This window comes from Clinocottus analis, unplaced genomic scaffold (assembly GCF_023055335.1).
Source record: "Clinocottus analis isolate CAN_PGR_092001 unplaced genomic scaffold, fCliAna1.0.p SCAF_4, whole genome shotgun sequence".
In the NCBI taxonomy this organism is placed as follows: domain Eukaryota; kingdom Metazoa; phylum Chordata; class Actinopteri; order Perciformes; family Cottidae; genus Clinocottus; species Clinocottus analis.
In genome coordinates this window covers 13,752,743-13,776,963 of record NW_027176153.1, presented here as the reverse complement: position 1 = coordinate 13,776,963, position 24,221 = coordinate 13,752,743, and the positions used below count along the sequence as shown (strand labels likewise).

General features: G+C 41.3%; 2 protein-coding genes across 9 annotated transcripts; one reads left to right on the top strand and one right to left on the bottom strand.

Annotated features, from left to right (window-relative positions):
* Positions 1-420: 420 nt before the first annotated feature.
* On the top strand, positions 421-9,041 carry znf362b (zinc finger protein 362b). 2 transcript variants are annotated; one of them, XM_068598530.1, is made up of 9 exons: positions 421-527; positions 2,432-2,495; positions 2,766-3,021; positions 3,424-3,528; positions 4,273-4,591; positions 5,164-5,388; positions 5,665-5,743; positions 5,911-6,069; positions 6,864-9,041. In XM_068598530.1, exons 2-9 carry the CDS (start codon positions 2,433-2,435, stop codon positions 6,978-6,980), a joined length of 1,323 nt encoding a protein of 440 aa, XP_068454631.1. In that variant the 5' UTR covers positions 421-527; position 2,432; the 3' UTR covers positions 6,981-9,041. The 2 variants fall into 2 exon arrangements, with proteins under 2 accessions (XP_068454631.1, XP_068454632.1); XM_068598531.1 differs by lacking the exon at positions 421-527 and adding an exon at positions 916-1,737.
* A 142-nt stretch (positions 9,042-9,183) lies between these two features.
* On the bottom strand, positions 9,184-23,715 carry ccdc30 (coiled-coil domain containing 30). 7 transcript variants are annotated; one of them, XM_068597926.1, is made up of 27 exons: positions 23,631-23,715; positions 22,596-22,837; positions 21,390-21,572; positions 21,078-21,195; positions 20,589-20,788; positions 20,195-20,275; positions 19,329-19,485; positions 18,813-18,884; positions 17,864-17,979; positions 17,643-17,770; positions 17,276-17,468; positions 16,938-17,036; positions 16,328-16,456; positions 16,006-16,143; positions 15,660-15,838; positions 15,221-15,482; positions 14,434-14,559; positions 14,022-14,192; positions 13,623-13,829; positions 12,972-13,129; positions 12,667-12,832; positions 12,127-12,248; positions 11,805-11,946; positions 11,581-11,717; positions 11,102-11,219; positions 10,852-10,916; positions 9,185-10,607 (listed from the first exon to the last, which is right to left on the bottom strand). In XM_068597926.1, the coding sequence occupies exons 2-27, from the start codon at positions 22,608-22,610 to the stop codon at positions 10,403-10,405; spliced, it is 3,687 nt and encodes a 1,228-aa protein (XP_068454027.1). In that variant the 5' UTR covers positions 22,611-22,837; positions 23,631-23,715; the 3' UTR covers positions 9,185-10,402. The 7 variants fall into 7 exon arrangements, with proteins under 7 accessions (XP_068454033.1, XP_068454027.1, XP_068454029.1 ...); XM_068597928.1 differs by having other exon boundaries at positions 14,434-14,541; positions 23,631-23,708; XM_068597929.1 differs by having other exon boundaries at positions 14,434-14,538; positions 23,631-23,708.
* Positions 23,716-24,221: the final 506 nt, after the last annotated feature.

The following is a 24,221-nucleotide window of genomic DNA, read 5'->3' as shown; positions in this document are numbered from 1 at the left end:
TATGATGCATATTGCAAATTAAAATACCCAACAAAATCTCTTTGATAGTTTAAGCAATTTAACCCAACATATTAAACCACTGTTTCTTTGGATACTTTCAGTATATTTAGCAGTCAGTACTTGACTTAATTGACCTTTTGAATGCAGTAGGCTATTTTCTTTGTGATGGGAGTATTGTTACACTGTGGCGATGCTATTTTAAGATTTGAGTGTCCTACTACTTCCACGCCTGCGGATCTGTCTGCTAAATCCAAGCCAGACACGCGCGTAAATAACGTTATAGATGCATCATGCGTGCGTATTAAACGTTAACAGAGCAGGTCATCGTGTTGGAAAAAAAAAACAAAATAACATTAGCCGAATACTTCCCTCTGTGTCTGTGCTGCACTGAGCCTGCAGCAGCACCCAGAAGTGAACAAAGCGACCCGGAAGCGGTGCTGCGACTGGAAGCAGACAGAAAGAACATCAACCTTTTATATTATAGCTGTAGCCTACTCGCAAGACAATATCTGCAACCAGGACACCAGGTATTTTATGCATGTATTTTCGTGTCTCCGCTGCTGTGCATGTCTCCGACACGTTATATCACCCTAGATGCGTGCAATGTGCATAAAAAAAAATGCAATCGCTGTCTTTTGATTCGTCCAAAAGTTGCAGAATGTGAAAAAAAAAAAGCTTGCCCTAAAAGTGTAAATGTGGTTATGATGGCACAGCGTTAGACGAGAGAAAGGACACCGTGCGCCGGCTACATTGTGACCTTAACGCGTCGCTACGGTTGTTTTAATCGGTCCGGTGTTTGGGTCGAGCCTGCATCTTGTCCGTTTCCGTGCTGTTTTTTTTTTTTTTTTTTTTTTTTTTTTTGTGCAGGGCATGGTTGTTGTAGGAAGTGTCAGTTTTTTTAAGAGGTGGGGAGGCCGGGCTATTCAAACCTGCAATTCGCCGTAAACAATCATTCATGCCTTTGACATGATAAACACACCTTTGTGTCCGCGTCTCCCCAAACACCAACGCCTCGCGAATACATGTTCACGCTCCTAAATTTTTTGGGGGGGTCTGCAGAATATGGCGTCCCGCCTTATAAAAATAAGGCTGCCATTTTTGTTTCTCTTTTGTCTGGAAATGTTTAAAGAAAACTGTCTGAGAATGTCTGAGTCGCACCGGGAGGGTCGATCCGCTAAAAAAAAAAAAAAATCCTCCATCAGTCTGGGTTCGCGAGATGCTCCCAGACAGACGACATGTCCGAAAAGTCAAAGCACGGAAAGTTTTTAGTTTTTTTCATGGCGTTTATCTGAACATTTAAAGCGACGACCACTTATTTTCAGAATTCCCCTCAGAGACAAAAGGAGCAGAGGAGCTAAATGTTGAAGCTAGTCGGCTGCGGCTCTGTCACACTGACGCCTTTTTATACGCGACACACTATTTCGAGGCGACATTTAATATTTGACCTGTGTTTACTTGAAAGAGACAGTTTGGCTCACCGGCTCGGCCTGATTCACACACTGGGCTTCTTAACATACACCATATAGTAACTTCTCACTGTTCAAATAGTCTCAACACATCTATTCAAGGTTTATAACAGATTGTTTTTATTTCATCTATATTTTATTTTCAAGGTTAATGCAAGTCCTTTTAAAAATCGATACACAGTCCCTTGAATCCAGTTGTTTTAACTTTCGACTGCATCTCTCGGTCCTTCCTCTGCAGATGGAGTTTGTTTATGAGATGCTGATGAAATGGGTGACACTTTTATTCATATTTTAGTTTTTCAAACTATGCGTTTTAAAGTTATGTTTGAATTCAATTAACCTCACATTTATTTATTTTTGTTGAAATTATTTGATTGATTTAAGCCCATAAAGCCCATAAAGATTAACTAAAATAAACTTAACATTTACCTCTTTTTTTTAGGTTTACCAAACTTTCCTTTTTACTTACCTGTCAAATTCAAAATAACCTTTCTTTTTTGCCCTACAAAAATATGAATAGCTTATATGGACCTGCCTATTAAATATCCTCATGCAATTGCTCGTTATTGTGCAACCAGTGCAGTGGAACGGTGCTCCTAAATTAATACATTTTTGGTCATTAAAAAGGTTTTTAAAGTTTCTGAACCAAATCTGTGCTTGTGGATAAGTGGAGCAGTTTGAGTACCATGAATTGTAAATTATGTGATTAGGCATTGAAGTGCATGCAAAGCTAGATGAGTGTGTTGGAAACTAATGAAACCTACATAGTAATTTGGTACTTTTATTGTTTTTTTTCTTCCCAGTTAAAGTTTGCCAGTGTGTAACTTTAACGCACGCTGCCTGTAGATCTTGTTCAGAACATTTCGACAGGGGTTTGTATCATAAACCCCTTTCTGATCCCGGCCGAGCTCAACAAGTATAACTCGACTCTTGAATGTGAGTAAAATATATTTTATTCATTTCAGGATGGCAGAGCCTCGATTTAACAATCCGTATTTCTGGCCGCCGCCTCCATCAATGCCAGGCCAGGTAAGTCCACTCATCGTGTGTAGTTCCTATGACGTTTCTGCCTTTCATTGCCTCTTGATTCCATGTGTGAATGTTTTTTCAGCCATTCAGCGAGAATCCTTCACAGGTCTTTCTCGTAGATAAAAAATAAAATGAAAAAAAAAAAAAAAAATTAAACTTGTAGTGTGTGCTAGTCTATTTTTTCTTCTCTTGGAAAGTGTTTATGGGGCGTGAATGACATTCACACACGGTGGCTGTTTTCTGTTGAGCGTGACCCGTTAACCCTTTCAGCTGGATAACCTGGTGCTCATTAACAAGATCAAGGAGCAGCTGATGGCTGAGAAGATCCGACCCCTGCACCTGCCGCCTACCTCGACCCCGTCCCAGCAGTCTTTGCTGTTGCCCACCTCGTCCCCGGACGGCAGCGCTCAGCACATCATGTCTAAGCTCCAGTCGCAGCAGGTGCAGGGCCACCACCCGCAGCCGCAGGGCTCTGGACAACCGGACATTGCTCTCCACGCTCGCCCCGCCTCCAGCTCTGGGCCAGGTACCGTCCTTACGTTGTTAAATGTAAAACTGGCAAGCATATAAAGTTTGTGTATTGGTACAGTAACTCAGCTAGCGTTTTTTGTTACCTTTGCCAAACGGGTATAGAAAAAAAGTCAAACCACACCACGCCTTAGTTGTCCGTGGATTTATTAACTCTCTAAGTTTAAGTTAATGAGCTATCTAAATTACATGCATTTTGAAATTCTTTGGTTGATTTTCTTTCACCAAATCATTTTAAATGAGGAACGCAGATTGTGCGGTGGTGCGGTGGTCTCTACACACTACGGTTGTTGACTTTGTGGTTTTCTCGCACATGCGCCTTGCACAGTATAAAAGGTCTGTCTGTGTCAAGACCATTAACTGTTCATGGATTAAAATGCCACCACCTGACATCTTCCAGATGGAAATATGGACGACAAGTCGTCAGTGAAGGCCAAAGGACTGTGGGAAGACTGGCACATGAGACAGCTCAGCGAGCAACAGAGCCGGCTCAATCATCGCTCAGGTACTGCAGCCAGGTGGCCTGTTGACATGGGGCAACAACGGAAAAACAATCCTCTGCTGCGGTTTAACAGTGTGACTGGTTACACTTGATTTAAAAATGTGCATTGTCTCAGTAGATTGGGATACACCAATGCACACAGTACGGCTAAATGGACATGCTATAGGTGCGTGGTAATAGGACAAGTACAAACATTCAATGTGCTTAGTGAAGCATTAGTCAGTTAGTTGAAAGGTGTGCAACACATCAAATAATAAAAAAAAGCTGTGACACAATGTTGAAGCATATTTACTACAAGTCATGTATTCTTTCATGACAGCTAATCATTTATCAAACTCTGCTGTTGTGCTTCATGCATTTCAGTAAATGTTTTCTCCTGTTCCAGGCAGCCATTAGGTTTTATTTCTTTCTGTAGAAAAAAAAAAAATCTGGTAACAGGCTTTTGAAACTTAAGACGTGTACCACATGTCATGTAACACTAGCAACATGTCATACAGACTTCACTGTGATGTGTTCCACAACTCAAACAGGTTTTAGGAGTCTGCTAACAGAACATTATGATGTATGGAAAGCAATGAACGGAAACCGACTCGTAGGAAATATTCATGGAAAAATTAAAAACTGTATAGCATGCATTGAAAAAGTACCTGTGTACTAAACATGTAAATCTGTAGAACTCCTATCAAGTCACGTGTCGTGTTGTGGTGGGCGTTTGTGTTGAGACGGGTCTGCTTTTCATTCCAACAGGTCTGGCTCCTTCATCCCGGCCAGACAGCCACAGCACCTCAGAGGCCCTGACCCCCACGACTCCAACCTCCAGCAGCCAGAACCGCCTGGGCGGTGCCCCCTCTGTGAACATCCTCTCTGGGCTGGCCAGCGGTCCTGGCATGGACCACATGAAACTCGGTGGTCTGGCTGGCCTCTTGGGCCCCCCACCGAAAGCCCCCCGTGGACGGAAGAAGATCAAGGCTGAAAACCAGACTGGCCCTCTGCTGGTGGTGCCCTACCCAATCCTCGCTGACCAAGGCTGTGGCACTGTGCCACCCAAAGAGGGCAAAATCTATAGGTTGGCCACAGGAAGCTGCTACTATTGTCTTGAACTTTTTAATGCATCACAGGGGGAAGGATATTTCCTTTCAGCGCTGGCCTCGTGAAGCCAATACACACAAATGTAATTGCTACAACAGATCAATAGGCATTTGCTTGAGACGAGTTTGGTTTTAAGTAGGCTGTCGATGATTGAGAAATCAACGTGAACTCGTCTTTCACCCGACTGGATTCCCTCAGTGGACTGCCAATTAACCTTTGCCCCGTATTATCACCTGGACTACTCGATTAGATTAGACTAAACCACTACCGACATATTATTTTTTAATTGATCTAGAATAAAACTCTCTTCTGACTTTGGTTGGGACTCAGTGCTACAGCTTTATGATTGTGATTCAGAATTGGTCTTTTTCTGGTTTAGATGTCTTGAAAATGACTAAAGTAGTTTTGCTGTTAGGAAAACAATGGCTCAATCCTAAAAAACATCAATGGCGTGATACTGTATAGTCTCTGTAATTCTAAATATTATTTCTATACACACCCTGAACTGATCACTTTTATGCATTCTTGTGTCCTGTTTCTGTCCCCAAGATGTAAAGTGTGCCCGCTCACCTTCCTAACAAAGTCGGAGATGCAGATGCACTCCAAGTCCCACACGGAGGCCAAACCACACAAGTGTCCCCACTGCTCCAAGACGTTTGCCAACGCCTCCTACCTGTCTCAGCACCTGCGCATCCACCTAGGGATCAAACCCTACCACTGCTCATACTGCGAAAACTCATTCCGTCAGCTGTCACACCTGCAGCAGCACACCAGGTCTGTCCAGCTCACATCACTCATATTTACAGCATTGTGACATGTTTTTTTTCTTCTTTTTAGTGGATAGGACTGCTGACATCCCTTTAAACTTCAGGAATATAATTTGGGGATTAAAATCTTGCCCGTTTTTTTGGATTCATTTGCATTTACATTGGATGCATTAACGTTGTGACTAAAACTTTCGGCAAGAAGTTGGACTGTTTGATCTTGTTTGCAACTCTCGGGTCGTCTCTCATCAAAAAGCTAATTATTTTGTATCTTCTCTTGCCACAGAATCCACACTGGCGATAGGCCGTATAAATGTGCTCACCCTGGATGTGAAAAGGCTTTTACCCAGCTGTCTAACCTCCAGGTCAGTACATGGTCACTCATCTTTATTCTGCCACAGTAGATATTGCAACCACTGTTATTTAACAATACGGTGGACAACTGCACAGTGACAAATTTAGTAAAAACAGATTCACTGCTTTGAGAGCAGATGTCAGAATTAACCTTGTTTGTCTGTTTCTTCCCCAACAGTCTCACCAGAGGCAGCACAACAAAGACAAGCCGTATAAATGTCCTAACTGCTACCGTGCCTACTCAGACTCAGCATCGTTGCAGATCCACTTGTCAGCGCACGCCATCAAAAACGCTAAGGCCTACTGCTGTAGCATGTGCGGCCGGGCATACACCTCAGTGAGTAAACCACCGCTTATCTGTATGTTGTGTTACGTACGTCAGGGTTTTTTTCCCAGTGTGTCTTCAGACGGACTGAAAAGATGGTGGCCTTTGATGTCACTCTGCCTCACATCGCATGAAACTGGCAGTTTCCTACTTGTGATCTTTAACAATTCAACATGTTCTTGCTCGTACTCAAACATACAAAAAAGAGGTGACGTCTTTTTATTTATTTTTTATATTTAAAAGGGCCCACTCCTTATTTTGGCATACATAACATGTTTCTAGGATACATTTTTTTTATCTTTTATCCAGTCAAATCAAAATGTTTTTGACCAAATTACTCTGTAAACCCGTCAGATTAATCTAGAGCTGAAATTCATTTAGTAATCAATCGACATAAAATTAATTACCTTAAGCAACTGTTTTGATCATTGCATTATTGTACGAGCATCTTTCAGGCAGAAATGCCAAATATTTACTTGGCCCAGCATCTGAAATGTGAATATTGGGTGTTTGTATTCATAATAATAATGTGAATATCTTTGAGTTTTGCTCCAGTCATTCTTGCTGGATCCACTGACTTCACATATATTTATCTAGAATATGTCATATTTTTTAGTGTACTTTGGGTCTAATTTAATTTTATATTCCATCAATGAAAAGTTTCCAATATCCTGAAGAAAACATCAGTAAGCAGTAATGCAGGAAATTCAACTGTTATTGCTGACAAAGATAGGCTGTCCAGTCTGTGGTCCTAATGGCAATAATTTAATCTTGGACTATTTGTTCTGTGTTCTTGTCTTCTGTAGGAGACATACCTTATGAAGCACATGTCCAAACACACAGTGGTGGAGCACCTAGTGAGCCACCAGTCGCCTCAGAGGACCGATTCCCCCAGCATCCCCATACGCATCTCCCTCATCTGAGCTCCCGGCTGCTCAGCAGCAGGTCGGATTCAAAGTCTATGTTAGGCTGGAGCTTGCGAGGCCCTGCACCCATCGCCATCTACATAAGGCTTACATTAGCATTATGACAGCTGACATAAGCATTCAGTGCTAGATTCAGTAAACAGACTGCCTCCATCCATCTCAACACAGGCCGTCTGTCAAAAATGAGCACAGCGTTATTTTGTGAATGTAAAAATACAGCTAGATGTTGCCCGGAGGATCGAGTGGCAAAGAATGTCTTGCGTCAGATTTAATAAGCACTTTCGTAAGCGTCATGTAAACTGCTGGATGCATTGGCCAACAGAAATGTTTTAGTTAGATTTGTTTTCATTTTTCTCCTCTACCATGAAATGGGTTTCCAAAATGTGCCAGATGATATTTGCCCTTATAAAGAATTGAGAAATTATAAAAAAAAAAAATGTTTGCTGGGTGTGTACTGGAGACATCCAAAGATAATCTTAAAGCACTTTTAGATCTTGTGGTTTTGGCTCAAATTGTTTCAATCTTGTTGGATGGGAAATGCCAAAGGGCATTACTTGTGGCAGCTAAGAGTACTGTCTGTGTATAAATAACAGTCTTTTTCTATTACGTTTCTTTGTTTTTACTCAGTTTGTGAAAGTACACATTTACAGGGTCATCTAAATTTGAAGAAAGGCAATCGCTAGATGACAATTTAAACATTTAATGATTGTATTAAGAAGTTGCATTATTGACTTTTGAAAGTAAAGCAACCTGGAAGGGAAGAAGGATTAATGTTTTTTTTTTCCTCCAAAATCTTTCACTCCATATTTGACATTCACCTATACGGCACCTTTATGATCATAACATGTGATCAAAGAAACACTGTTTTCCTAACGTCCCATTAACTTGTGCCATATATGAACCTTATTTAGGTTTTGAGAGAAAGCGAATCTTGCCATAGCTAGTGTGCTTTCTCTAGTCAGTCAAGCTTATTGACTATTAGAAGTATTAGAAGTTGAATGCATTGCACACGTATCCGTGCCGGCTCTACTCTGCTCATCCCTTCTTTTGAACACACTTCAGCTCAAATTGATCATCTTACCACTGTGGTAAATTTTAAACCCAAACATTGGACCAAAATGTGAAGTTATGTACAGCTACTTTGACCCAGTTAAGTATTTTTTTTAACTTTAATAAGCTTTACCCATTTGAAATAAACTGCAGTACAAGTCATATTCCATAGGCCTATGTTTTGAGTTTGTGTGGAGGTGATGCTTCTCCTTTTTAATTGTTTTTCTCCTTTTGTATTCTTTTTATTGTACACAGTATTGTTTGTTGTATTTTTACTGTAACTTTAACCTCTGGATGGTACTAATAGAGTACCCTGTATTCTTCAGGGCACTTCAGAAAAGGTGCTACGGCTAGACGTTACGCTTGAGATGGAACTGAGAATGATGTAAAATACATATACAGTATATAGTATGTTTTCAAAAGAATAAAAACTTATTACTCAAGCCACTGGCCTGAAAACAGACATTTACGCCAACAACAGACCCTGCCTCTTCAACTTAATCTCTCTTTTGAGATAATGGGAAAATGTACATGTTGCTGTACTGTAAAACATGTTACTCATTTATAGTACCTATTTTTTAGTTTTCATAAACATGCTCCGTTTGGGTTTTGTAAAAGTTTATGTATGAACTTACTGTAATTATTTTAGTCTACCCATATGTTATTAATATTCATGTTTTATATCAGTTATTTACATGTAAGCCTTAACTGTTTTATCATCACATTTCCATTAATCTGTATTGTGTTCTGCAGTATTCAGTCGTGTAAACATTTTAATTTTTTTCCTTCCGCATGGAGTTCCTGAGCTGTAATCTGTATGATAACTGTTTAACCCATGTTCTCTATGAAAAGATATTGCGTAGATTTATTACACTTTTTCCTGTCTTGCATTGTGGTTTCATATACAGTTTCTAGACAACTAAATATGCACAGCCAAGACTGAGAAGTTAAACTAAGGTTATCAGTGTTTAAAAAAGGAAAACAAGCTTTGTATCTTTACCTTGTTTAATAAACAGACTGTTATAAATTCACCAGTAATTGTGTGTTTTGTACTAACAACTGTAACTGACAGAGCTGTGGATTAAGAGAGCAGGAAGGAGGAAACAAAAATGTTTGTTATTTATTCATTTTTATTTATAAAAATATTTGTTTAAAAATGTATTTACAAGGATGCAACAAAGGTCAAAGTTTTTTGTCTGTTAGATCTCGGTTTACATGTCTGTTGCAAATAGGCGTTTGTTATTTGACGTGTTTACACAGCAGCAGGATAAAGTGAAACACTTTATCATTTCAGGCACATTGTAGACGAAATAGACAATGCATTCTACACTGTACAATACTATAATTTACACAAAACAGTAACAGTTCATGTGTATTTAATTCCCATGTCGCACACGTCCCTTCGTAAAAAAGTGTAAAAGAATTTTCTGAATGAGCGTCCCTCGATGAAACTATTGAGGTTTACCAATTATTAAAATTGTGGAAATAGACAAAAAAACAACTCCTGGAATTGTGAGGCATTTTCTGACATTTTGGCTGTTTTTAAACTCCAAAGGAAGAGGCAAATTGTAGATACTGGAGTGGCTACACTTCACACGCAATAGGCAAGTGTGTCCACAATCTCAACGTTATATACTGTATGGTAAGAGTCAAATGTGTGAACATTTTTGACACAGTAAAACCATAGACATACAACATCATTGGCATTTTTTACCTCATTGAAAACACTGCCAGGATTAAATTCAACTGAAAACAACATGTACTATTGACATACTGTTATATTCCACTGCTACAATTTCCTTAAATGTAAACACAAGTAAAACGTCTTATAAAGTGCTCAGGTTAAACGAGTCTCGCCCAACTCTTGTCTAATCTTGTACCTTTTAAATTATTAAAATATGATAATCTTTCCTCTTCTATGCGATACAACAACTGGCCTTCGTCCTAGACATATGCACACAGGTGAGCGACAAGGATGAGCCACGTGTTTAGCTTCCTAATCAAATCTTCCATCACTTTCGGCTTTCTTTTACCTAAGTCAAAAAATTGTACACTTGTATTTTTTAAACAAAGTCCAGCAAATGTTAATTCTCAATCTGGATAAAAGCCGCACAACAATCAGCCTTTCAGTACAAAAGATATATCACCCTGAGCACAACTGCAGTGGAAGCTCCCATTTCATTATTACTGCCTTATAACAAGGATTATTTATTATTCCATATATTTTCATCATTTTTTTCTTCTTTGGTCTCTGGTGGAAGTGCCTGATGCTTTTGTACAACACAAGGCATTGACTCCTAGAGCACAATCCCCGCTGGTAGCTCGCTGTTGAATACACAGGCAACAAAGCGGCCCAAACCCACCACCGCTCATACCTGGTCACCGGTACAAGAGCTCCCCTCTGTGCCTTTGGTGTCTGGGTTGAATGGCGAGGTGAGATTCAGGTAGCTCTGCTCTGAGGCTTGGTGTGTGGAGACATACGATCGAGTGTCGTCCAGCACCGCGCACTCGGACACCTTCACGTGGCGGATTGCATCAAGGATGTCGAGTGGGTCAACCGAACCTGGCGTCAGACTGGCAACACAGACGTAGCGAGAATTGGCAGAAAATGCACATAAACCTACAGAATATGTAAACCTCTAAAATGTGTGATATAAGGAGAAAATGAAGTGAAGAATTCTTTGAAGAATTCTATTACATTATTCTAAGTCTATTACATTTGTTCCTCCAACCACATAAATTAGGCTACAGCACAAATTACAATTGTCAATCAAAAAATCATAAAAGTGGACAATTGGTTGTCTCAAAACCACTTTACCTCTGCGTGGATGTATGCAGGAAGCCATCACAGAGACTTTCAGAGGGGAGCGCTTTCTTGACATTCTGTTGGGCATTTGCACCAATTATGATCAAAACACATGACATCTTTATTTATATTTACAATAAAAGAAGCCACACGTCACCCGGCCGCTTCAGCCATGATGTAAAGCATTTCAAAAGAATACATAAAACCTAAGAATGTTGTGCGTTATGTTGCATTAAGACATAAAGATGTGTATGGTGTGTACCTCCAGGCAGTAGAATGATTGGACTTTCCTCAGGGCTCGCTCTAAGGAACTGACTTGGTTGGAGAGCTTCAGGGTTCGATCCTGAAGTTGTCCGTTTTCCATTTCTAAGACGTTGACCCTTGAACACAGATTAGTGTTCACACTTAATCACAAAAACAATTCACCCAATGTGGCGTACATGTCCTCAGCAGCACATAGGTGGGTTAATGACAGTTTTGGTGGACAATGAAAAGCGTCTTTTTTGTGGTGCATCCAGAAAAACTTTAGGATAATGAAACCCATGAATCTTTGGCTTTTGCTGCAGTAGTTTTCCTTGACAATAATCTTTAAAGTCTTGGTTGAGAAGGGTCCCAAATAACTGGACCAATAAAACAATTTAGTCAAGTTAACACACGTTCTGAAATCCAATCATAACGTTTCTTTTTCTACCTCAAAAGAAACAGCAGAATGTATGCGTGTAAAAAGATTTATTAAGATACCTGTGCTGGACAGTGGAGGCGGTCCTCATGCCTTTGCTGCCCATTTCCTCCGCCTCGCTCATCTTCCGCAACAGTTCCCTTTTTTCCTCCAAAAGCTTTTCATTTTCCTCCGTCACTGTATGGATCCTGTCCTTCTCCTGGAAAAAACAGGGATACTTGAGAAAAGATTTCTCTGGGGTATTTTGTGGAAAGTCAGACAGCGTTCTGTGTTATTTGTGTGTGACCTTGTGCGAGAGGCTGGAGGCCATCACCAGGTCGTTCTCCAGTTTCTGGATGAGGCGATCCCTCTGGGCAGTCTCCTTGAGATACACCTGCTTGGCATGACGCAGCTTGATCTTGTGATGACTCTGCTTTTCATTGTACTTTCTGGTTTGAGGAGCCGAAGCAATTGACATCAGGGAAGAAAACTACTTCAAAGTAAATAAATATTACGGATTAAGCTATAACTTTGTTATAGCTGATCAGCTGATCATAAAATACATGGTTGCCAGAGTTAATTTTATTTCAATGTAAATACAAGTATTTATGCCTGTGTGGGTGTCTAACCTGATGTGTGTGTCCAGTTGGAGGAGAACCTGCTGCAGCTCCCCGTGCTGTCTGTCACACTCCAGCTGACTGGCCATCAAGTCCTCTTGCAGTCTGTGGTTTGACTTCTGGCTGTCTCTTCCCTGCGGGAATCATATATATAAATATAGATATAAATACACACAGACACACACGAAAAAGCGAAAAGACAAGCAGATTTGAAAAACTTTTGATAGCATATTAAAACATTATAAAAAATATTATATCCCACGTGGGAATTCACTGGGTTGCAGATACTGACTAAAATATTTGAATCCGACATTGAAAAGTTGAGTACAGGCTACATTGAACACACATTGTTACGTTTGATCCACGTTTTTTAAATGAAGTGAAACATTAAGACTGGTGTCCAAAAACATTTCAGTACCAACGACATCTGAGGAGCACAGTACACAGTACTGTACACAGTACACAGTACTGTACACAGTACACAGTACTGTACACAGTACACAGTACTGTACACAGTACACAGTACTGTACACAGTACACAGTATACCTTACCTCCTCTCTGGCCTTGATAAGCTCAGCCTCCAGGATGGCCAGACGGGTGTCCAACTGCTGAGCACGGTGGCTGAGCTCTGCATGGGTCCTGGTCATGGAGGCCTCTTTCAGCCTCAGGGAGCGCACCTGCTGCTGCAGCTCCTCCTCACGCTGCTTCAACAGCTTCCTGAGATCCAAATCCAAGAAAAGATGGACACAAGGATTACCAACAAAAAGGGTGCCTTGCAATGTTTGTATTGGCACCATTACTGCCGTTGGGACAAAGTCAAACTGGGCAGCGTCAGCAGCACTGTAATTTGTGTAACCTGGTGATTTGTTCCCCATGCTGCTGGGCTCTCAGAGTCGACAAGGTGTCAGACAGATCCCTGCTGTCCCTCTCCAGGCGGCTGCTTTCTCCGGCCCGGGCTTCCTCGACGCGCAGCTGGTGCTGGGCACTCTTAAGATGCAGCTGCAGCTCCAACACCTGTCATTGCAACAGAGCCAAAGGCTTCACTTAGTGTGACAAACCAATAACATGAGCTACCAAACACCCACCATTTCCACAGTATTCCTGGATTTCCTGAAGGTGTTTGACACAAATAGTCTATAATGCTGAGAAAGAGCGATGCCAAGTGAAGCACAACACATTGTACTCCCTATATTTCTACAAAATGCCCCATGGAATCTTCACAAGTGGCAACTGTTTCTTTTGCACACTCATTAAGATTAAGATAGGGATACATTTTATTAAAACTCAAGGGCAAATTAGGTCACATAATTTATACTGCGTGCTTTGTATGTAATAATGTGTATGAAAATATATATTCAAATTGGCCATTTGTAGAAGCCTGACCAGGGAGATAGAGTTTTTAACCAGCGTTGCAAAGCTGGTTACCAAAGAGCCCTATTAATATGGGTTAACCAACCAAACTAGTTGGGATTTGTAAAAGACCACCAGATGAGATGAAAGGGCCGACCTTCTTGTCAGCAGCAATGAGCCGCGCCCTCTCGGCCTGCAGGTCCTCCTGCAGACTGGTAGTGGTGCTGCGGTTTGAGTTGCGTGCCAGTTCCAACTCCAGTTCCTTAATCTTCTGCTGCTGACGTTCGCACTCAGCAGCCTGAGTGTGGAGGCTGTGCTCCACCTGGACGAGCTTGGTCTGGACCTGCTTCAGCTCTGCAGAAAGCTGAAGGAAGCATGTGAAACCACAAAGAAGGAGCACTAAACAGACGCTGAACACCAACTAAGTTACAGTTTCACATTTACTCATGGTAGTTTTTTACAGTGACATAACAAAGAGAGCGATTAAGATGATGATTATGTAATAAATGTCAGAGGCATTCAGGAAATTCCAACTGTGCTATAATTAAATACCAACTTTGAGTTTTTCATTGTCCAGGAGGGTGTTATGTCTCTTCAGGTCCATGTTTTTCTCCTTCTCGTAGCGCAGCTCTCGCTCTGCCGAGGTGAACAGGCTCTGGGCCCTCTGCAGGTCTTGCTTCATTAGTTTAGCCTCCTCTTCTTTCTGGATCAGTACAGAGTGCTGGGACTGAAAAGGGAAATGTTGATGGGTGTTTAATTAAGCTGTTATTGTGGCTTCTGTGAAAAGCCCTAGATCTAAATTAATGAAAAGTTAAATTCTGTAAAAAGCTTGACACTGAAATTTTGATCTCGAGTTTTTATTTATTGTTAATATTGGAGAGGAAGAATGCCAGAAATATTCAAATCGCTGCTGCCTAGGCCAAAGTAAAGCAATACAAAGAGACTAATAAACTTATGATCATGCATACCATTATGCGAGCCTGAGCTTCATTGACCTGAGCTTGCAGGGCCAGTTGGTGTTGAGAGGCCAGCTGCCACTCCTGCCCCAGCATGCTATGCAGATCATTTAGCTCCTGCTTCACACATGAAAGACACTTAGAAAATACACACGTATACGGTATTAATAATGCATGATTCTGGCAGAGGAAATTCCTTCTCTGCTCGGCTTCCTCTACAAGCAGGTCAAAGGTTAGTATCAGCTTCAGTACCCAAACTAGGCACTAGTGCCTTACTCAAGGACATACACACGAACAGCAGCACGTTAAGCCAGGGCTGCAATGTTGAAGGATATTGTTGAAGGACATCCTCTCTACTCTAAACCGTTAGCCTGATTGCTGAGCTTCTAAACAACGATCAGTCTTACTAGATGATTTTGTAGTCCAGTTACCTCCAGCTGATACAAAACACAGCTGTTCTGGTTTAACAAATACTAGAACACAAGATCATATCAGCCTGGTTTTAGCCTCTCTTCACTGGTTACCTGTCCGGACCCTCAGCTCTGGAACTACCTGCATGAGTGTCTGAGGCTTTCAGAATCATTGGCATTGACTTCCCTTACTTATAGTGAAAAAAAAAATTAAAAAGTATTTGCATAATTTTAGCATACCATTTTATCTTCAACACTTGTCTTACTTGTTTATTTGCCAGATTTTTGTTCTGAAATGTTTTTATCCCGGTTCAACCATGTCAAACACTTTGTAAATTTGTTTTGAAATGCACATAAAGCATACTTTAAATGTATATAATTATTATTACCTGACAGTCACTTTTTATCCTCTCTACTGGACTAAGTCTAGATTTTATATGAGCTGTGTGCTGTTCAGGCTTCTGGTTGATCGTGAGTGCTTCCTTTGTTGAGGAGAGTTGCTCTTGATGCCACTTGAGCTGCTCTTTGAGGCACTGTATCTCAAGCTCCAGTCTCTCTCTTTGCCCCTCAGCGGTCAGCTTTTCCTGGACACTAGAGCTGAGCTTGCCCTGGAGCTCGGCAGTCTGCAGTCGCTCTGAAACCATCTCATCCCTGGAACATATGCAAAGTTATGCGAAACAAGTAAGATAAAGTGTATCATGGCCAGTCACAGGATAGGACTGGCTACGATGCATGATAGAAGTACCAATTGCAGTGGTGCTATCACTAATCACCCTGATCTATTAAAAAAAATACAACTGTGGACAGTGAACTCTGAACTGCAACCACCTCAAAGCATTGTGGGTTGTCTGGAGGCTGCTGAGCTGAGTAATTAGTCGGTCAGCCTGCTCCTGCAGCTGGTCAACCTGCAGCCGGTCCTCCCTCTTGTTCTCCTGGGTTTGGCTATTGTCCTTGTAGCCTTCCAACTCGTTCTCCAGCCGGCTGCGGGCCCGCTCCATCTGGGCTACCTGTCAGGCAGAGAAGCAAAGACAGGAAAGTAGTAGAAACTCATCTCAATGGCGTAATGGTGAAATTGATACGTGCTGTAAATTCACGTTGACATATTTAAATGTTGTCAAGTTCAATTTTTATTTATTTATAAAAAAGGAGCGGGCATACTTGTGAATCAACAAACCTTTTCCTCCAGAACTGCTTTTTCGCCCTTGACTTGGGTTAGGCTCTTGATGAGTGTTTTCCCTTGTTGGCATTCTGTCTGGAGGCTGTTGACCTCAAGTCTCAGTTTCTTCAGCTCTCGCTCACCTATCTGCAAAGCCTTTAGTGGAGAGAATGAGGGTTTTTATAAACGTATCTGTGTGGTGTATAACTCTAATATTTTACTTAAGGATTAAATCTCCTAAACTGAAAATATAATTTCACATATTTGTATAGCTATGGAGTTATTGCTTTCTGCCAGACAAAGCATTGATTATGTGTGTTTTTTTTGTTTGTTTTTTTACCTCTTTGTCTTTTTTGAGGGCGGCCTGGGCAGCATTGAGGTCTACTTCCAGCTGTTTCCTCCAGTCTTTCTCCTGAGTAAGACGAGCCTCGAGATGAGCCAGTCTCTCATGGCTGCTGTCCCTCAGGTGCTTCATACATGGTGTCAAGTACACAAAGTATTTATAGGCTGCACTGAGTCATAGAATCTGCAGGCTGTCGATGTTTAAGGTTATTTCTCTTTTTTCACATTCAACTTTCTCTGCATTTTAATCTGAGAGAATAGTATTAGAATTTGACGGAAAACCAGTTTCTATTTGAGTCAAAATTATATATTTTTAGTGAAACCTGAGATAAAACATTTCATGGATGACTACCAGTATACCCGTCTAAATGGCATTTATTGTACTGTCTATTACTGCTTATATTGCCAAAAAAACTATTAAAAATAACTAACTTTAGTTTACATTTTAAGCACCATATTACACCTGATACTATATTCAAATATGTGTCCTCATCACAAGCTGTAGTGCTCTTGCGGTGTAAACAAATTACTGTGAAATGAGCACAGAATAAACATATACAATATATATAACAAATATATATGATGTTCAAAAGTGAGTAATGTCTTACCAATTGTAAGTAGGACTCAGTAGTTTTGACCTCCTCGCCATTCTTCAACATTTTTTCATGGGCCTCCGGCTTCTTCAACTCTGCCTCCAGGCCTTTGATCTGCCATTGACCAGTTACGATTATTACTCAGCCATTCGGAGGATGACCGTTTCCAAGACAGGTTACATACTAAATTATACTGTACGAGTCCTTATAGTCAAGGACTGCCATTAATGATGTCTGAGACACTGGCTTCATTCAACATACCAGGTGAAAGGTTTTTAATTTACTTCTAGTAAATAATCCACCAATCCTTTGTTCGGTTAAGAAAATGTTTTTTTTTCAGCAGTGCTCATTACCCTCCTGTGTAGTCCCTCGAGTTCTCCATCATGGCGATGCCTTTCCGACTTGCTGGCATTCTGGGCCTCCCCTAGCAGAGCCTCGAGTTCCTCATTCCTCTCCTCCAGCTCTACCTGTTCCTTGCGTAGCCTCTGGAGTTGCCGTTGCAGCTCCCTCATCTGTATAAGCTTGTCTTCTGCCGCCTCACGACACCTGACAGAGAACGATGATGATTTAAGTCGGAACAAGCAGGTGGGATCGTCTTAAAGAATGTCAGCATTCATGTATACCACGATCAACCACTATCATGCTGTAACAACTCGCTGTTTGCCTGCTGTGGGAAAAAAGTTATTTTCTGATTTTATCTGATGCAATAAATGGACTTACCGTTTGTGAATGTAATCCTTGTCTTGGGTTGAAGAGCCAGGCAGATAGTTTTGTTGTCCGCTGCTCATGCATTTGTCCTTTTGATCCTCTTTGAGTAGAACATCTTGGGCTGCGTCTTTTATTGCCAACTAGACCAAAGCAACACAAACAATGCCAAACTGCTGCAAAAGCAATATACTTTTTTAATTAAAAAAAGACAAAGAGAAAAATAAAATACCAACTTGGTCAAGGATTTTTTTCTTTTCGGTCTCTAAATTGCAGATTCTCTCCCTCAGAGCTGTGTTCTCAACATCTAGTGTGTCATTTTGCTCTTTGGCTCGCTGCAGCTTTATCATATCTGTAAAAACAAAAGACAACCAAAAGCATGACCAGGAATATCTAAGACATGAAATATTTTGGTTTTCATCTTGTTTTGCCTTTTTAAACTATATTTGCATATTTTACAATGTTGCACATATACGGTATGAAGTCATTCACTTTTAACCTCTCAACACCCATCCGTTACCATGGCTACGATACCTGCCCTTAAGTCACCCGTATCGTCAGCCATCCCACGAGACCATAGTGAATTATGTCCAAGCCGAGTTCACTACACTGTGATAATAACACTCATGGCTATAAAGAGTAGGTGATCAATTTGTTAAAAGAGTTGTTTAAAGATGTGCTTATTCAGTCTGCAAAGCGACAGCATTAAGCATGACTGACAAATGCAGTTTGCAGTAGTATGGGGAAACGGACACCAACATAATCAAAAACAATTTTCCAGACTAATATGAATATATAAAGGAATAATATAATAAACCCTTTTCAAGTGTGCAATCCAATGCAGAGAAATATACAGTATTGAAGTAATAATAAGTAAATCTAACTCCTAATCAGGTAGGGTTTCTACTAGTAACCCATATCAAAGTGAATTACTTTTAAAAGAATACATATATTAAATAAATAAATTAACCAAAATAGAAAAAAATTTAAAAAACTTGTTGAAGCATTATATATTTTCCTTTTCCAAACTATAAACACAACATTATTATCCAAATATTATCAAACCTTAACTCTTCAACCCACCAGAATTTTAGAATAGTCAAATAAAATCTTCAAACAATGCGGCTGGCGTTAACGTCACACACTGAATGGCAGTTTTTAAGTTCACACCCAAGTCTGTCTCACCACAGTGTTTCAGTTTGTCCACTTCCTTCCTCAGGGTCTCTACTTCTTGGACCGTTCCTTGAAGCTCAGATCCTGAGATTAAAAGCATATTTTTGTATTCCATAAAGCCAAAAATATGCGTTCTTCTCATGCATCACTTTTATAACATTTATTTTTTTAATAACATGTTGTGAATGAAGTCCTGCAAATGTCTAGAACACGCCAGTTCCACATTACATATTTAAAACTGAGAAAATTATGTGGTTAATTTTGGAAATATAATGGAAAATAATATTGGCATACGTGTCGGGCAAGAAATTTAAGCTACCTTATATAGAGATAAGAGGGTTTTAAAAGGTTGGCGGTAGCGAGCTCGGTAGACCAGAGACTTGGGCTCATTTGAGCGTCTGTATATTTCTTTCAAAATGTGCAAAACTAAATACAACTTTATTGTGTTGTCTTTAGAAACATTGCATCAATACCTAACCCAGACTCACAATTATTTGATGGATAAATACTGTAAGTCAAGCAACATACCACTTTGTTCCAGGTTGTGGTTTTTGGCAGCATCCAGCTCGTTGGTGAGTCTGCGAATATCCTGATGAGCCATTGCCAGCCTCCTAGACGCCTCTTCAAGGTCCTGCTCAAGCCGCTGGCGCTCATTTCGCTCCTGGGAAATCAGCACACCGTGAGCCTGATGTAAAAGGACGAAGCATGGATGGTTAGAGTGGGAGGGATGCAACAGGAAAGAAGATTGGCAGTTAGACTGGAGATGCAAGTGTCCCAGCATGCTGTTGTAAGAAACATGCATTCAGAGGTTGAGATTCCCCTTCGCCACAGGCCTGGAAAGGAGTGAGGGCAATGAGTTATTATATTTAAACATTCTCCTGCACAGAAAGGCCAGTGGGACAAAAGTACACATGCTGTTACCCATGACATGCCATTACTGTTCCACCCATTCCGAGCACTCATCAGTTGTTAAAAAATGACATTCACAGATGTGGACAAGCAATGTCGTCTGCATCACATGGTCATGCAGATGTCAAAGCACATTGTCAGCGTGGAATGTATTTTAAAAAATAGTAACAATTTGCAACAAGCCTGCGACTCCCTTTTTATCACAACATCAGTGTTAGTTACTTAGTTACGATATGCTGCGAGGTGGAAACCTACAGGGGTGATATTGTGTTTGCTTTGACCGGACCTGCGCAGCCCAAAGAGCTTCTTCCATGGACTCTGAGATGAACACTGCTGAGAGGAGAGACCCATGTGTGCAGAATGACAACAGACACTATATACCATGCTGTATCCCTGTCAATAATGAGCTTTTCTTTACATATTTAATTCAACCTAAAGTTATACAGACCTGTAACACAGTCAAAGCACAGTGACTGTCACCTCACCTTCTTCAGGTTATCTATGGTTTTCTGCATATCCTCCCTCTGCTGACTGAGCTCTTCCCCGATCGTGTGGTGAATACGCTCCTAAGCAAGAGTCACCGAAAGACAGACTCACTTCGCCACGTTTATAAGATCTCTGCCTTAAATATTCACTATTACATTCAAAACTATAAAAACTGTACATTCTTTGTTTAAAATTGTACAGGCTATGCCCTTTCACTGGAAAATCATGTACAGTTGAAATGATGAAAATTAACCACACTACTGTAAATCCTATATGAGGTGTTAAAACATTTAAAATGTACTTTTGTGTGTGGTTCGTTTTCTTTTAAAATTTGATATTCTAATGAAACTGAAGAGTTCTGATGACACTACTATAGGTAGGTCAGTCCTTTACCTGGTGGTGGACTTCCCTAAAGTTGACAGTGAGGCTCTGACTTTCCAGTCTCCTCTCAGCAGCCTCCAGCCTCTCCAGAAGTGTGGCCCTCTCAACCAGCAAGTAAGCCACCTGCTCACTCGGGCTGCTCAAGCCCATGTCCCCGAGGTCTCCCTGAGCCAACAGTTCCGCCAGCTCCGCCAGCTCCTTGCTCTGACTCTCTGGAATAAAGGATGTTTTCACTGGTCAGAGGTTTGTCCAACAGGACTGTGAAATAACATTGGAGACAAGACAGAAAAACAAGTAAATAGTGAACAAGTTTGCTAGATGGCAGAAAAGTTCACATAAACACAAGCAAAAATTCAAACTTAGATAGCAAAAAACAATTTGAGAATTTGTAAATCTATGATGTGTTTGAAATATCCTGCTGAGGCGCTCTGGAGAGCTAGGCCAGGCAACATCTCAAAAGAAAAGAATACCAACGTTGTACTATATTTACATTGAATTTACCTTTGTGTTGTCTGATCTGGTGAAGCTCTTGTCGCAAGTGTTCATTGTCTTTCTCATCTGAATTACGACACTCTCGCTCTTCCAGCAGCCCCCGAACATGTGCAACATAGTTTTCCACCTGACAGACAAAAAGACAAAAAACAATCTGCTAACAGGGACTGATCGAGCATGTCCTGTAATATTAGAAATGTATGTTCGACAGGAAGCTTGGGAGCTGTCCATCACACACAATTAGGTCAAGAAGACTTGACCTAATTGGCAGTGGTACAGTGGGTAAACTAAAACAACTTAAAAGTAAAGCAAAATGCTCACCTCCTTCATTTCACTGGCTTGCTGGTTATGTAAGGTTTGCAGCTCCTGAGTGGCTGACTGAAGCTTTGCCTCCCTTGCAAGCAGCTGCCGCCACAGGTGGCGCTGCCGCTCCTCCATACTGGCCTCTGGAGGCAAGCCATCCTCCTGAAGCCGCATAGAAATCTGGTCCAGCTCTGTTTTTGCCTGAGAACCCAGAGGAGGAGCTGAATGTTTCGTGACCAGATATCATATTTATCACATAAGTGTTGAACTGTTTTGTTAACCTGCAGCTTTAAAAATGTTATAAAAATAAATGGAATCCCTCTCAGTACTGTGGTAAATCAATAAGCATCCACAAACAAGGCTCGCCAGTGAATGAGAGGTATTGAGTAGCCTGCATGTAAGTGTATGTGCATAATAAACTTCAACTCAAGTGGCATTAAGCTAAAGGCTGATACAATTTCAAACTACAAAACAAATTTCCTTAACTTTTATACTTCATGTTGTTGTATACTGCCACAGGTTGCTTTTCAATATGTGACACGCTATTACAACTGCAGCACAATGAGCTAAACAGTCATACTTTAACTTGTGAATTACTTACATGTGCTGAACAATTATCCAGCAAATTACCCTGTAAGCAATAGCATGAACAAAATAGTTCAACATCAAGGGGGTCAGTCTAACTGAAAGATGACCCTGTGTGTGTAATACACAGGAGGAGGACATCACAACATCAAAGTGGCATGTCAGCACAAAACACCTGTTGCTGAATTCAATACTATACTTTGTAGGGCTTGTAACCCGAGCATACCCCCCATGCAGCATTCAAACTACTCTTTGAGCGGTCACTGTTCCCAACGACATGCAACACATTGCTATGTATCAGGTCTCATGTGCCTGTACTTAAACATCCCAGAAGCTGACATATGATCTTGCATTTTTGGAACAAGTGGCTTGAGGAGCAGACATCAACTACAATCACCATCTGTATGGACTGAACGTTGTATGTAGGTGCAACATGTGTTCCCTGCAACAGCCACTTTTGTATCTTTCCTTTTTACAGTAACTTATTATTGTTAAATTGACAAACGGTGTCACAAGTTGTGAAAATGTCATAAATCAACACAAGTACAATCACATAAGGTTTGGTGTCAAACACGGGAACAAAGCTACAGTGACTGCTGCTTGTTTATCTGTAAGCAAATGAACAGCTATGAATGTTACCTCTTCATGATCCATGGTCAGACATTAACTTTGATGAAGCAGCATCTGTGAATGACGAACTTGTTCCTTAAAAGTGAAAGTTCTGATCCCAAACAACACTTAAGCCTATACATATACATGGTATCCCCTTGAACACAAGGCAGTTTGCATTGATCCTGCAAAGAACAGCAACTCTTCAAACTTCATCACTTCCATTGTTGTCCCAATCCATCCATGACAGCGTCTCTTGTCCTCGGGTTCCCCTGCAAAACATGAACAACTTTGTAATGCTTTTCAGCAGTTTGAGGCTTGCAGCCACACGTTTAGAGAGGAGGCAATGTCTCAGTTCAGACAGGCACACTTTAGTTTAACAGTTGTATTGCATCACTTGAGGCTATGCAAAGCTTCGAGATGATTAGCTATGCGCTTTAACTACTGCTGCATGCAAGCAGGAGGAATCCAACAACCGCACAGCAACATAGGCAACGTCTCCATCATCGAAGCTTGCGTGTGCAGTCGGGAGCGTTGCATTTCGCGACATAATCTTTTCTCCTACCAGTAACGTTACTTTCTTGTAGACGTGCACAGCGTCGCCGCAGTAAGCACCGCCCCCCTCATGTACAGTTAAAACACGTTTGCTTTCCAGCGAACCATTCTTCCCAAAATGTCTGACGAGGAGGAGCAAAGGAGGGTTTGTGTCGAACAACAGCCACTTGCATTCCTTTTGGCCGCGCGCTCACTTGTCAGAGAGCCGTTGTGAACTAACGTCCTGACCACGTTTTGCTAGAGGAGGCTGCTAAATAACCGCGACCGACGCCCATAATCACCAGCAACCCGGCGAGATTAACTAGTGAAGTTTGTTTCTAAGTTACCGTTAGTGTAGTTTACGTCCACCGAGCGCGAGCTCGCTGACGGTCGCCATGACTTTCTCGAGTGACCGCTCGGCAGCGACGGGGGAGCGTGTCGTTGACATGACTGAGGGCTCCTGCTTCAAACCGTTAACTTGTTTACTGCGGTGGAGGAACCTGAGTGAGCAACTTGTCTGGTTGTACTCACCTTTCAACATGTACACGGGGTCAGAAAGCCAAGCGGAGGAGGACAGGCGTGGCGAAGGGAATTGGCTTCTACTAGCGCCTAGGCAACGGACCGTACCATTGGAATGATGCAAAGGGTGGTCGGTCAATCGGAAAAAGTTGCAAGCAACCAAGTATTTATTTATAAATAAATATTCCTGCAATATTGTCGTTGTACATGACAGTTTTGCAATTTCGCGCGAGTCTAAACACTAACGATTTCTTACCGGGATAGTGATGATCCGGGTCTTGCCTGTACCTTCTGCCTGGACCAGTTTATGGGAATGAAACAATCTTCAAAAATGGTTTCGTCTTTGGCACTCAGGGAGTAATCCAAAAGAGATAAATCTTGATCAATATCATGCGTTATCCACTGTTCTTAGTGACAGTTAATTGGCATCGCTTTTGATGAAGCATGCTCATAGAGCCTTATAAATTCGTGTGTGTGTGTGAGTGTGTGTGTGTGTGTGTGTGTGTGTGTGTGTGTGTGTGTGTGTGTGTGTGTGTGTGTGTGTGTGTGTGTGTGTGTGTGTGTGTGTGTGTGTGTGTGTGTGTGTGTGAACACCAGGGGGCG